We start from the raw sequence: 14,210 nt of genomic DNA on the forward strand, positions 1-14,210 counted from the left end.
GGTCATCAGTAATGGTCTGCCTATGATTAAATCTGGATAGGGAAGAAGCAGGACTCCTGGTTTGTACTGGATCCAAAGTCGGGAGAAAAGCAAACCACACTGTCCACGGACTCCTCTGATGGGTTGTGTCCTTCCACTCCTCTCCTGTACATAGGACGAACGCGTAAGTTCCATAGATTTATGTCATGTATATTAAGACACATAGAATTTGTTATACACCTGCTGTATCTTAGGGTACATTCACATGTAGTGGAAATAGTGTGGATTTTCTGCAGCGGCAATTGCGGAATTTGCCACAGACCTGCGGCAGACTTCCTTTCTTCAATTGAAATAGTAAAGTCTGCTGTGGATCTGTAGCAAAAAGTGCATCAAAAGCTGCACTAATGGTGCAGATTGTAATGTTATTTTGGTGCGGATTTTCTGCTGCAAAAAAATCCACATAATTTCCACTACGTGTGAACGTACCCTTAAGGGGTTTTCTCATAAAGACTACCCTTTATAAAATAGAAGCCAGACCGCTGCTCTTTCTCAATGTAGTATTACATGCTAGTCATTCATATGATTAGCTGACCAAGTAATTCATGGATAGGATTGGTCTACAGTTTCTGGCTATTAGAGGCTGGTCTGAAGATCTCTGCTTGTGATCAGTAAATGGAAACCTTCTAATTTTACATCCAAAGGCCAAAAACCCGCCCTGATCATCTACACTGCAGTATGTGAGGAGGGCAGGTTTTTAGTATTTTAAACTAAATAATATGTTTCCATGTAGTGCCTGGAAGCAGAGATCTTGAAAAATGTGAGATACTAAGGGGTTTTCTGGGCAGAAACTTTACAGGACTAATCTTCAGGATAGGTCATCAATAGTTAATCACCAGGGATCCAATACTCTGGATACATGGCGATCATCTGATAACTCAGCTATACGTCATTGTAGCGGGGCGGATGTCATTATTAGGGACAGAAGTGGAAGTGGCATAGAGGGCTTCACACCCATTGAAATCAATGGGAGCTGAAGATGGTTATTACACTTCCGGAACTTCTACCTCCAACATTGGGGTTGGATGCAAATCTGTAATAGGAGGTTTCATTTGGCTGGCTGGCTATGGCATTTCCGCTACCATTGCCGATGATGTCCGGCTCTGCTGCACTGACAGTGGGCCGAGCGATTAGATGATTGCTGGGGATCCCGAGCAGCGGGTACCCATCGATTTAACTATCGATGACCTATCCTGAGAATAGGTCATCAATAGTTTTTGACCACAAAACCCATTTAACCCTTTCCAATCCAATTTGTATTCAGGGTTTCCTAAATGGCTTTCTCTTTTTGCTGTTATACAATGGTGCCATCTGCTGGCTAAAGCCAGAGTGTGCGCCAGAGAGGCTCCAACAGCGGAGTGGCTGGCAATAAACAGTAAAGGCCTATTAACACGGAGCGATGATTGCTCAAAGATCGCTCAAACGACAGTTTGAGTGACAGCTTTGAGCGATCATTTTGCATAAACTATTAAGTTGCTACTCAATTACCTTGTAGCAACTAAGTGTGCAAATGAAGCCTTCCCTGAACGCCCCCCGAGGGCTCTTATCTTCGCTCAGATCCTTTGTTCTCCACGGGAAACAATGCTATTAGCACTTCCCGTGGAGAACTGCTGATAAGGCTGAATGATTTTTAGGTTGGACTAAATTTAACGATCAGCTAGCAGTGCCCGAAAAATGCACAATGGACGCGCGTTTAGATGCGCCGATGATCGCTAAAACGATCGCCGATTAGTGTTTGCTTTAAAAAAAAATTAAAAATCATCAGCTGGTGTAAATGGGCCTTAAGAATACCTTGTCAGACGTCTTCTGACATTGGAGCTGTACAAGCTTCAATCAGAATGGAGGAAGACGTCAGACGGTGGATTGGAAAGGGTTAATTTGAATACAAAGTACAGCATATTGTAAAGACCTGAGAACCCCTTTCGTAGTCCTGTATAGCTTTCTGCTTTGTTATATTACTTGGAGACCTATTGAGGAGAACTATCCATTTTTACCATGCAGAGTACATGATTACAATGTATGACACCAAATCCCGGGAACTGCGCTGGAATGCCACCTTCCATGACTACTCTGCCCCTCTGTGCGATGAGAGCTATGAATACAGTGAGTACAGCAGTGGTCTCCAACCTATTGCTCGCCAGCTATTGCGGAGTTACACAGCATGCTGGTAACTGCAACAGGTGGAGATATTGTATTTAGTACATGAAAAAAACACATATTTCTTCGCCTACGTTCTCACTATATGGGCAGATCTGAGTTCTCCTTCTTTACAATAGAGATGGCACACTTTGCCTCCACTGGAGATGCGATGCTGGTGACTGCCGATCAGGGGAGTGGAGAAGTGCTATGGATGCAGAATTATGGTTCCCCAGTAGTCGCACTTTTCATGTGGCACCAAGACAGCTTGAGACGAATCCCACATCTGAATGTTGCACTGGAAACCCTTCGTTATTTGACCTTCAATTCCAAGGACAAAAGTCTTCTCAAATGGAATTACCAGGCTGTGCAGGACCTGAGCAGCACCAAGACTCACCTGCTGTGAGTACTCTTACCTACAGGACGCTTTTCCTAACTGGGGTGTTCAACAGCTGGACATTGTTTTAAGAAGTTTGGTGGAGGCAGCCTGTTCCTTGGTTTACTTATGCAAATTCGTAATTATTACATACTAATTATCTACAAGGGAGTGCTGGTAAGTCCTTGGCTTTGACCACAAAAAGTTGACCTAGAACAATGAAATTAAACCGTGTGCTTTCACACCTGAGCTGAAGATTCCTCTTTCCTGCTCTATTCGAGAAGCGGGAAATGGAAATCCCCATGGCTGAACGGTTTAATCTCTGAACAGACCCGAACAGTGCTGCGTGGACCTCCTTGACTATATTAATGAGGTCTGCCCGCTATCTGCTCAGTTTCCTGGCCTTTAGACATGCAGCGCTGTTTGTTTCGGTATATTCAGCCGCATCTGTGACGGGGGCCTCTGCCCAGATGTTCCGACTCAGATATGAAACCTCCCTTATTCTACTTAGTTTCCTTGGGTAGCAATACACTTTTGACTGCGATGTTGCAACTTCTTCAACCCTTTCAGATAGAATTCCTTTGGCTGAGCGGTAAACCAGGCATCAGTCACTGCAATTGTGTCACGAATAGAGGCAAATTTTGTTCCTTTTGAGGTGTTTCTTCAAATTAGAAATCAGATGATAGTCCGAGGGTGCCAGACCAGGTGAATAAGGAGATAATCCAACACTTCAAAGCACAGGTCAGCCAATTTGCTCTGGGTGATGGCCGCTGTGTAGGACAAGGTATTGTCATGCAAGAATTTGACACTTTAGTCAACTTTCTGCACCTATTACACTTCAATGCCTCCTTCAATTTATCCAGAAGTATTATGTAATACACAGCTGTGATAGTAGACCTCTTTGGAAGGCAGTCTACAAGCGGTATCCCATAATACAGATCTTGGATGATGACTTCTGCACTCTGAACGTCTCTGGATGTGGGGAACCTCTGTGTCCCCATTTTTTTAACTGCTCTTTTGACTCCATATCATACATAAAAATTCATATCTCATCCATTATCGGCAGTCGAGACAGGAAAGCATCTTGCCGAAAACGCTGCAGAATTCCCCGGGAAGCTCGCACTCAGGCACACTTTTGATCTGCTGACAAACATTTCGGGACACACTTGGCATACCTCTTCCTCATGTCCAGATGATTGTGAATGGACCCAACTCCTCTGGAAATGTTTAGAGCCTCCGCTATCGTATAGCAGATAATTGCCGGTCTTCCAGAATCCTATCATGGATGGTGTCTGTGGTTTCTGGAACGGTCACCGGCGGAGGTCTCCTGGAACGGTCTTCATCGTCGGTTGAAGTGGCCAGTTTTAAATTTGCACTCCAATTTCTTCACAGTGGAGTACGGAGGGCACTTGTCACCTAATGTTTGCACCCGGTCACCATGAATATTTTTGGCCGATACTCCTTTCAGAAACGGGAACCTCATTGCTGCTCACCTTTGTAGTGAGATCTGCTGCAGACTCCACCATGTTGTCTTCAGACCTGCAGAACATAAGAATCACACATGAGAGCAGACCTTAGTTTGTTCACAAAGAATTACAAAGAATGGGCTTTCAAATGATAGAACTTCCTTTCACTTAAGATCTTGGCTTGACCTTTCTTTTTATCAGCATCCCCTCGTATTTATAGTGGCACCCACATTTGTGAATTAATAGAAAGCGAGGGGGCATTTTGGACCCCCCAATAATGACTACTCTGGAGGATTTGGCGCATCTATTCATTATATAAACCACTCATTGATTTCAGTAAGTTCATTTCCCCTGTGGTACCGCTGCAGAGAAGCCGAATACTTGCTGCTGGGTTCCCCCACAGCTTTAGACTGATCAATTAGTCTGAAGTAGCTTATTTTCGGCTCTGTTGTATGAACTGGAATAACTTTTGCGCACTTGTCTTTTTACAGGCCGTCTCTGTATGTGGGGAAGCACGCCAGTGGATTCTATGCGTCCACATCACTGATCCATGAGGGGGTCTCTGTAGTGGTGAGAATATTTTCTATACATGTTATTTGTGAGATTTGTTCATATCCATCTAGTTAGAAGTGACTTTACAGTTAGACAGTTTTGCTGAGTTGTCATGTCCCTATTAAATGCACTGCCTAAGTTCTGGTTTTGTGCTGCCTTGTCTTAGGGCCATTGCATGGATCGAAATCCTTCTACATTAGTGTAGACACACATCTGTGTGGGCATTCATGTGGTCCTACAGGGTGCCTATGATAAGTGTTGTCATGGGGTATCTGGCTTGTAACTTCAAGCACTTATAAATCAGCATTAGCATTTTTCATGTGCACTGTAAGATATTTTAGACATTCCTTTTACTATTTCTTCTTTTAATACATCCTGTTTTGGGATCACTACTAGCCCCGGGGGATCACACTGGCCCGGATCGAGGGGCCCACCACTCAGGATGTCACACTGAAGGAATCCACTGAGTTTGATGTAACGCCGACCACAGACGTCAAGTACCCACTTGGGAGCATCGTGTCTGCAAATCAATGGCTGCTTATAGGTAAAGGAGAAGGAGGGGAACACGTGTCAACCCTGTTATTTGAGCATTACATAGTACTGTTATTATTATGCATTCACAATAGGGCTGAACTACACTATAACACCAAAAGCAATTGAACCAGAGCAAAAAACAAAAGTATTATTTATTTACATATGTTAATACATCAGATACTCTCTGTGGCATACTTTCTACTAACATCTGATACACTTCAGTTGGTATTTCCCTCCATTCATCCTGCAATTTCTGGCATGTCCTCTCAAAGAAGATACATCATCCTGTGTACAATGGTACAGAGAGAGTTGTCATTGAACAATTGAGTAATGGAAGAATGTTCTATGGAGTGATGAATACTTCCAACAAGACAACGCACCTTGTCACAAATCCAATACAGGTTTACGTTGGTTTGAGGATATGGATGTTCAACCATTGGACCGGCTGCACAGAGTCCGACCTAAACCTACTGAACATCTTTAGGATGAACTGGAATGTCGGGTCAGGAAATCTGAACAGCGTTCAACTTCTTTGGGAGAACTAACCAGACATTTGCAGGATGATTGGAGTGAAATGCCAGCGAAAATGTATCGGGTGTTAGTAGAAAGTATATCACAGAGAGTACCTAATGTCATTAGGGCCAAAGGAGCCCCACCCACTAAGTATTAACATATGGAAATAAATACGACTTTTGATTTTTGCCCAGGTGTTTAATTCTATATGGTAGGATAGTGTACATAGGCACTATGCGATGGTATTATTTAGTTACTATTGGCAAGTACTACTCTCAATTTCCCTCCTTCACATAAAGCATGGGCACCTCCATGTTTACACCTCATAACTGGCTTTTTTTCCTGTGAAATGGGCTGTAGACTGGGAAGAACGTATGAAATTTGCATTTAAATAGGCATATTTTTAGTGGGTGAATCCGAGCAGGGTTCTTAAATGTCCCATGAATGAGGAGCAAATATTGGGAGGTATGGCTATGTATCCATGGACCATCACAGACCTTGAACCAGCCCTGAGTCTGCAGGTATTAGTTCAAAGAACTTTCTTCACAGATCCAATAGGTTTATCAGTTACACCCTTCTAATAAAATTTCTCATTGCTTAACTTTTTTTTTTTCTTAAAGGACACCATGAAGTTCCTCACGTTGTTCACACCACCATGCTCCGAGCATTTCCAGAGACTCTGAGGAGGGATACAGAGACAATCATTCGTGGACCAACACCCAAAACCCTATTCGATGATGTAAGAATTATCCTGGATTTTGATAATCTGTTAAAGCAGTTTTCCAAAACTGACATATTGATGGCTTATCCTCAGGATAGATCATCAATACCTAATCAGTGGAGGTCTGACACTTCTGATCCTTGCCGATCAGCTGTTTGCAGGGGCTGCAGCACTTGAGGAGCACCGTAGTCTCTTCTCAGGCCAGTGACCTCATGTTCATTTGTAACATGGCCTGAGAGCTGCTCAGTCCCATTCAAGTGAATGGGACTGAGTTGCTATACTAGGCACAGCTGCTACAAATTGTACAGCGCTGTGCCTAGTATGCAGGGAAGAGACCTCAGCGCTTGGGCAAGTGTTGCACCCTCTTTAAACAGCTGATTATTAGGGGTACAGAGCTAGAAAACTCCACTGATCAGATATTGATGCCCTGCCCTGAGGATAAGCCATCAATATGTCAGTCCCGGGAAAACTCCTTTTAAAGGGGTTTTCTGACGGCACTTCTATTGATGACCTATCCTCAGGATAAGATCATCAATAGTTGATTAGTTGGGGTCTGCCACTCTAGACCCCAGGCAATCCGCTGTTAAGGCCCATTTACACCAGCCAATTATCGCTAAAGAAAAATCACTAATCAGCGATCGTTTTAGCGATAATTGGTGTGTGTAAATGTGCAGCCATCGTGTGATCCTTAAATTCAGTTCAACATAATTTATCAGTGGTTCTCCACCAGGGGAGTGCTGATTAGCATTGTTTCTCTGTAGAACAAAGGATCTGAGCGCAGATAATAGCTTTGGGCTATTAGCTGTGTTCAGGGAAGGCTACATTTGCATACCTAATTGGCATTTAGGTAGCTGAGTAGATACTTAAATACCAATTAATTTTTATGCAAAATGATCACCCAAAGCTGCCACTCAAACTGTCCTTTAAACGATCTTTGAGCGATCATCGGCCCACGTAAACCAGCCTTTGGTGCCTCAACACAGTGCATGGAACGAAAGCAGAAAGCTGTGCTTCCTCTCTGTGTAGTCTCCGACACTGGTAATTGCAGTTGCAGCTTTCATTAAAATCAATTAGCGCTGATTCTTACACTATGTTGTGGCACTGACAGTGGGCGCCCCAACATTTGTTTGGCCAGTGTCCTGAGCAACTGACACCAGCTGATCAGCTATTGATGATCTTATCCTGAGGATATGTCATTGATAGAAAGTGCCCTTTAAACCCATTCAATGATATAGTTCTGTTAAATATTTCGCTGTTAACAGGCCTCCTTCAGATGGAGACCTTGTGTGTATCAGAATCAGCATCTTCATCAATATCTACTTCCTGCCTGCTTAGAAAGTGACAATTATTTCTGCATATGCGGGGTCCATCTAATGTATGTAGCGAGTCAAATCCACACAAGGTCTCCATGACAATGCTGAATCTGCCAGAATTTAGAAGAAGCCATGTTGTCATCGGAATCTCCCAGTAGTGCAGCCTCAGGCTTTGGGCCTGTAACTGCAAGCCATTCATATCTCAGTATGGAAATAGGATATTATTAATTAGTTTTCACATTTTTACTGTACACTGAATATTTTTCCATTTTCATCTTCCTCATCTCTAAATCTGGTTATTGGCATCCTATGTAACCCATCATCTTATTTTCCTGCAGTTTCTGTCCCCACAGAGTCAAGGAGAATCCCCTCTGGGTGACACAGAAGGCCGAGTAAAGATAGAAACTACCCCAGAAGAAGCAGGAAATGTCCTCCCAGACTCCACGATTACCAATCTGCTTGTCACGGGTATCGTCACTCTTCTTCTTGGAGGATGGGTGATGTTTGGATTCACTTTTCCCAAGGTGAGCGGATGAATCTGTTTCTCCCTGTTATCAGCTATTTGGAAGGTCACATGTGTCTGGGAAAATGGACTTTAGGATGCCTTCAAACTGGTGATAAAATTGCGTTTTGTTTTTTTTTTCCTGCGATGCAAGTGAAAAATACATAATTATGAAATCAGTGACTTTAAATGCTTTCATTCCCATTTGCTTTTTTCACTCACGCGATGTTGCGTGGAAAAAAAAACGCAGCATGTCCTATCTTTTTGCGATATCGCCCATTGTTTTCAACGGGGCCGCGGCTGTGACGGGGAATCCCTTTCAGCCACAGCTGGAGGGATTCCCCGCAGTGATGCGATTACATGATTACACATGAAAACGCCTCGCATCCAGGGGTTTCACATGGATTACAAGGGCGATATCGCCCTCGCCAGTGTGAAGGAGCCCTTAAAGGGAACCTGTCAGCAGTATTTTCAGCATTAAACTGCCGCTGTATTGCGATCAGTCATTTTCTGTGCAATACACACGTCTGTGCCCAAACTTGGAGAGTAAGCATCTGTCTAAAATCTTTTATTTTTTGCCACCCTCTATGTACATTATGAGTTTCAAGTCAATAGGGTGGTACCAAGAGCTCTGCGGATCACTGCTTCATTGCCAGTCTCCACTCCTGCTCTTCTTAATCGCCATCTTCTCCGGCTCCTGATGGCGCTGGTAGCGTTGAAATCCCGCACACACACTGCAGCCATCTCCCCAAATCTTCCGGCACATGCACAGTTCAATATACCTGCTTCATCTTGATGTGGGTGTGCACTGCGCATATGTGGGGAGCGGGGCCACATGGTGCGTGTGTCAGATTTCATCGCTGAAAGCACTAACCTCAGGATCCGGGGAAGGTGGGTATTGTGAGAAGGGGTAGTGGTTAAGGGCATGATGTAGCGACTTGGTGAGCTCTTCGCACTGCCCGATTGACCCGAGACCTGGAATTTGTATTCAGGGCGCCACATTTTTAAAAGTACGTTTTTTGGGGGGCTGATGCTTGGGCCAAGACATGTGTACAGCATAGAGTGTAATTGATAGCTCTATGGCGGCAGCTTAATAGTAAAAATGATGCTGACTGGTTCACACTAATAAATCTTATTAGTAATTGTTAGGAAATTGTAGTACCAGTGTTTCTGGTGGCTCCACTGCCTGTACATCACATACAGCTCTGCTACATACGTTCTTCATCCCGTACAACGGGGATCACAAGCACAGCACTTGGGATGAAGAACCTATGATTACGTCACTGTCATACTCTGCCCCTTATCACATGACAGTGACGTTCTTGCAGGTCCTTCATCCTGAGTGAGTTACATGCTCTGTCTCTGATCACATGACTGTGACGCCATCACAGGCCCTTCACTCCTGTGCAGCTTACAGGCGGACTACATCCCCTGCGGCCTCAGTTGCTATGAAATACTAATGAACACCTAGCTGGTCAGCAGCCATGTGCTGGCAGGATCTAAGATGACGTCATCATCATGTGATCAGGGGCGGAGCATGCAACTTACGGATGGACTGGTGGTCGTTAGTATTTTGACTAAAATACAGTGGTCTCTGACTTGTGGCTATCCAGCTGTGGTGAAACTACAACTCCCAGCATGCCCTGACGGCCAGCGGTTACTGGCATTTTGGGACATATCGTTTCACCACAGTTAGAGATCACCATTTTAGGAGTAGGTGCGTGCAATGATGGGATAATAATGGCGCCTGCATTTTTCAGATGTGGGAGCAGCAGCGCAGGCAGCAGCAAGAATTACAGCAGCAGCTGGAGGAGAAGATTCAGCAGCTGCAGCATCAGCAGCAAATGGCATCAGAGGCCGCTCCACACAGGCTGTCTACTGAGAGCACCGCGTCCACGGGAGATCATGGATCCGGGAGCAGCAAGCGGAGAAGCGAGGAACAAGAATATGGTCAGGCCAATGGCATGAAGAGGTTAAGCACTGGCGAGCCAGAAGGTGAGTGAAGCAGCGGGACCATCATTGTTGTTCTACTGATTCCCCCCCCCCCCCCCCCCCCCTCCCTTTACATAAACGACCTGTGGACATCTAGCCATTTTAAAAGAAGTTTTTCGGGAGTATAGTACTGATGAACTAGTCTTCCATAAAGTAGCAATTTTGGCGCAAGTTTTCTTACAACTCATCATTTTGCCATTTCTCTATTACTCTTTCTGGAATAAAATGGAGAAATTGGCAACTTGGTGTTACTGTTCCTCTTGTTGTCAATGGCGCATATTCCTACACTACGCAATTTGGTTAAGGGTAACTCTCCCAATTGGCAACTTATTTATACATTTCCAGGAGTAACAAAGGGGCATCACACAACAGTTTTACTGAAATCTACTCTAGCATTGTTATTTCATATATACAAATATTTACAAAGCCGACATGTCGGTAGAACGGACCAATCCTTTCAACTTTAACATCTTAACGCTCCATGATGTACAGTTACGTCATGGAGGTTCGGGGTTTGTATGGAGGGGGATCAGGAGCCGATTTCGCTCTATACAATACAGGGTACAACTGTTGCTTCCAGCTGACACCTGCCTGCAATAGCTGCGATTTAGCACTTTCCTGTCAGATCACCTTGATAAATGATGTTCGTGACATCAGCACTTTGTGGTGGCCATGATTCCAGCCGTGATTCCTCTTCTTTCTGACTCTACTTACAGCTTCTAACGACGACGAGATAGAAGTGGGTAAAATTTCCTTTTTCCCCAAAGATATTTTGGGTCGCGGAGCTGGAGGGACATTTGTATTCAGGTGAGTAGATGCTTCAGTGTGAATATAATATTTAACCTTTTGTATAGTGAAAAGTTTTGCAACTTTCTAGTATACTTTTGCGTTTCAATTCTGCACCATTTTGAGGTACTCTGCTTGCTGTCAGTGAATGGCAGCATTGTTTACATCCACAGAGTGAAAATGGTAGCAAACTTCTGCGTCATCAAGGATCCATTATGGATATGGCAGATCTGTTATGATTCCCCCCGCATTTACTTATAACTAAAGATCTCTAATATTAAACTGCGCTTTGTTTTGGTACAGGGGCCGGTTTGATGGACGTTCAGTGGCCGTAAAGAGAATCCTGCCAGAGAGTTTCATGCTAGCTGATCGGGAGGTGCAGCTGCTGCGAGAGTCCGACGAGCATCCCAATGTGATTCGCTATTACTGTACCGAGAGCGACCGGCTCTTCTATTACATTGCCCTGGAGCTGTGTGCAGCGACCCTACAGGAGGTGAGCGGATGGCCGAGGGAAAGAGATGTGGTGGTCCTCAGCCCGCACCTACACTGTATGTTATAGGGCATTATGTGAGGTACTTTGCTTGAGCATCAGGCAAATACAGTAGCTGTGAATAAAATACTACACTGCGGCCATTCTGAACTTCGAAATGGATTCATAAGAATGTAGGTTCATGGATAAAGCCCTCAGATGTTATGTTAACGCCTTAAGGATACAGCTTGTTTTGGCCATAAAAACACAACGAAGTTTTGGGGATTTTCATTTCCACTTTTCAAAAGCCATAAGTTTTTTTTAATTCTTCCGTCGACATGGCCAGCTTGTTTTTATTGGTACCGTTTTGGGGTACATCTAATGTATTGTAAAACTTTTAGTAATTTTTTTTTTTTTTTTTGGCGGGCAGACAGAGAAAATGCATACAGTTTTGCCTTTTTTTTTTTTTCCCTTCCCGCAGGCTCGTACGATTACGATACCAAAAAAGTTTGTTTTTAAGGTTTTACAACTTTTGCACAATAAGGTCGGATCCCGCTGTGAGAATTCTCGCAGCGGGTTGCAGACCTGTGCCCCTGCAGAGACCTGCGGCTCACCCGCTCCCAGTGTCTCCTCTTCTCTGTGATGTGCTGGCTGCCGCCCAGCCGGCGCATGCGCAGAGTGGAGCCGGACCGTCACTACTGACATTTCTGTGTGGGCCTCTGCGAGACCCGCACAGAAATAGAACATGCCGCGACTTGTTTTCTGCGTGTGTTTTCACACTAACAAATCATGGCCGTGTGCATAGGATTGTGTGCATGCATGCAATCCTATGGCAACGGGCACGGGCGGAAATTCTGCAGGAAATCTTGCCGTGGAATTTCTGCCCGTGTGGAGGGGGCCTGAAACTCCTGGGATACATGCAGCTTTTTTTTTTTTTTTTTTTTTTTTTTTTTTTTTTTTTTACGTTTTTGTTCTGTAGGATAAAATTAGTATGTTCAATTTATTGTACAGATCAACACCGATATTATACCAAATATGTGTTTTTGTTTGTTTTTTTAATTTACACAAACGGGAAGTGCACAGTAAAGCGTTTTGTTTTTTTTCTTGTTTTTTTTTCTTTTTTAACATTGTTATGTTTCTGTAGGGGTGTTTGAACTATAAAAGGTATGATCACTATGATAATGCATTGCAGTACTTCTGTACTGCAATGCTTTATCGCTTATAATAGTGATCCCAGGCCAAGGCAAGCCCAGACACCAGTGTCTGGCGTCCAGTTGATATGGCAACCCATCGGCCGATGACGTAACGATGGCTCCCTCTGTGAACCCTTTACATTCTGCAATGTACATTGATCGTGGCATGTAGAGGATTAACTGCGGGGATCGCTGTTCTCCTTGATTCCCGCTGTTGCAGCAGTAGACCGGCTATCGGTCACAGCTGGCTCCCACTGCGGGATGACATGGGCTCCCTGTGAGCTTGCGACATCCACAGGACGTAAATTTATGTTCTATTGCGTTAAGGACAACCCTGCCAGGACATAAACATGAGTCCTGTGGTTAAGAGTGGTGTCCTTTAACAACTCATTAACATATTCATAGTCCTTTTGTTAGGGGGAAGCAGTATGTCTTTGTGCCTACAACATGATGATGTCACAAATATTACTGCCTCCCTCTCTCTCTGTAGGTAATGTATTTCTAGATAGTACGGCTCACTGTCTCTTCTTGTAAATGACGTAAGCGCGCACAACACTGCTTTCGTGTCTCATCCTGTAAATGATGTCTGTACAGATAGTACTGCCTCCCTGTTTCATTCTCTAAAAGATATAGGCACAAATAGTACTTCTGCCCTATTTCTCTTTATAAATGATTTAGGCGCAGATGGCACTGCCTTCCTGTGTCTCAGGATAAATTATGGTGATACAGGTAGTACTGCCTCCCTGTCTCGCCCTGTAAATGATATAGGTGCAGATAGTACTGCCTCCCTGTCTCGCCCTGTAAATGATATAGGTACAGATAGTACTGCTTCCCTGTCTCGCCCTGTAAATGATATTCTGCCTCCCTGTATCTTCTTACAAGGCTTCATTCACATCAGCGTTTTACGTCTCCATTTCAGTTTTCCATTAAAAGCCTGGATGAAATGGTCCTGCATGCATTGCTGTTTAGTCCGGCAAGATTCAGGACTAAAACCAAGCTGACCCCATTATAGTCATTGGGGTCCTTTCAGCGCCACCATTCGGTTCTGTCACATGATGGATTTGTCAGTGGATTCAGTTTTTCTGCGCCCATAATGGAGCCACAATGCTAATGTGAACTAAGCCTCAACTATGTAGGTACAAATAGTACTGCTACCCTTTCTCTCCCTGTAAATGATGTTGTTACAGATAGTACTGCCTCCCTGTCTCATCCTGTAAATGTTCTAAATACAAATCCCCCTCGTCTCCAAAAATCAGAGACTAGCCTAAAAATGCTTGCTGAGTTGTGAAAGGCTTTAACGTTCTACATATTGACAATATCTTATGTTTTTCTCTGCAGTATGTGGAGAATCCTGCTTTTCCTCGCATCTGCCTAGATCCTGCGACCCTTCTCCATCAAGCTATGTCTGGACTCGCCCATTTACACTCCCTCAATATTGGTGAGAAGTATTGGGTTCTTATTTAATAACTCATCTCATGACACATTTACAAAAGGGGTGTGGCTTGTGGTGTGATTAATGGGAGAAGTCTTAAGATTTAAAAGATTACAAGCCCTAGCACAATCACAATGGACTTCGCTGAAATAACCATAATGTGCACCAATAATGCCACCACAATGTCCA

General features: G+C 44.0%; 1 protein-coding gene across 1 annotated transcript in view; it reads left to right on the plus strand.

Moving 5' to 3' along the window:
* Positions 1–14,210, plus strand: part of ERN2 (endoplasmic reticulum to nucleus signaling 2) — a 35,581-nt gene that overhangs the window by 13,489 nt on the left and 7,882 nt on the right. Inside the window, exons 6-16 of the mRNA XM_066576525.1 lie at positions 41–163; positions 2,038–2,139; positions 2,313–2,574; positions 4,506–4,584; positions 4,963–5,110; positions 6,234–6,352; positions 7,986–8,171; positions 9,910–10,144; positions 10,858–10,948; positions 11,231–11,420; positions 13,928–14,027. Coding sequence (XP_066432622.1) covers positions 41–163; positions 2,038–2,139; positions 2,313–2,574; positions 4,506–4,584; positions 4,963–5,110; positions 6,234–6,352; positions 7,986–8,171; positions 9,910–10,144; positions 10,858–10,948; positions 11,231–11,420; positions 13,928–14,027 — 1,635 coding nt within the window. The remainder of the gene's footprint in view (positions 1–40; positions 164–2,037; positions 2,140–2,312; positions 2,575–4,505; positions 4,585–4,962; positions 5,111–6,233; positions 6,353–7,985; positions 8,172–9,909; positions 10,145–10,857; positions 10,949–11,230; positions 11,421–13,927; positions 14,028–14,210) is intronic.

Source organism: Eleutherodactylus coqui, chromosome 8 (genome assembly GCF_035609145.1).
Source record: "Eleutherodactylus coqui strain aEleCoq1 chromosome 8, aEleCoq1.hap1, whole genome shotgun sequence".
Lineage (NCBI taxonomy): Eukaryota > Metazoa > Chordata > Amphibia > Anura > Eleutherodactylidae > Eleutherodactylus > Eleutherodactylus coqui.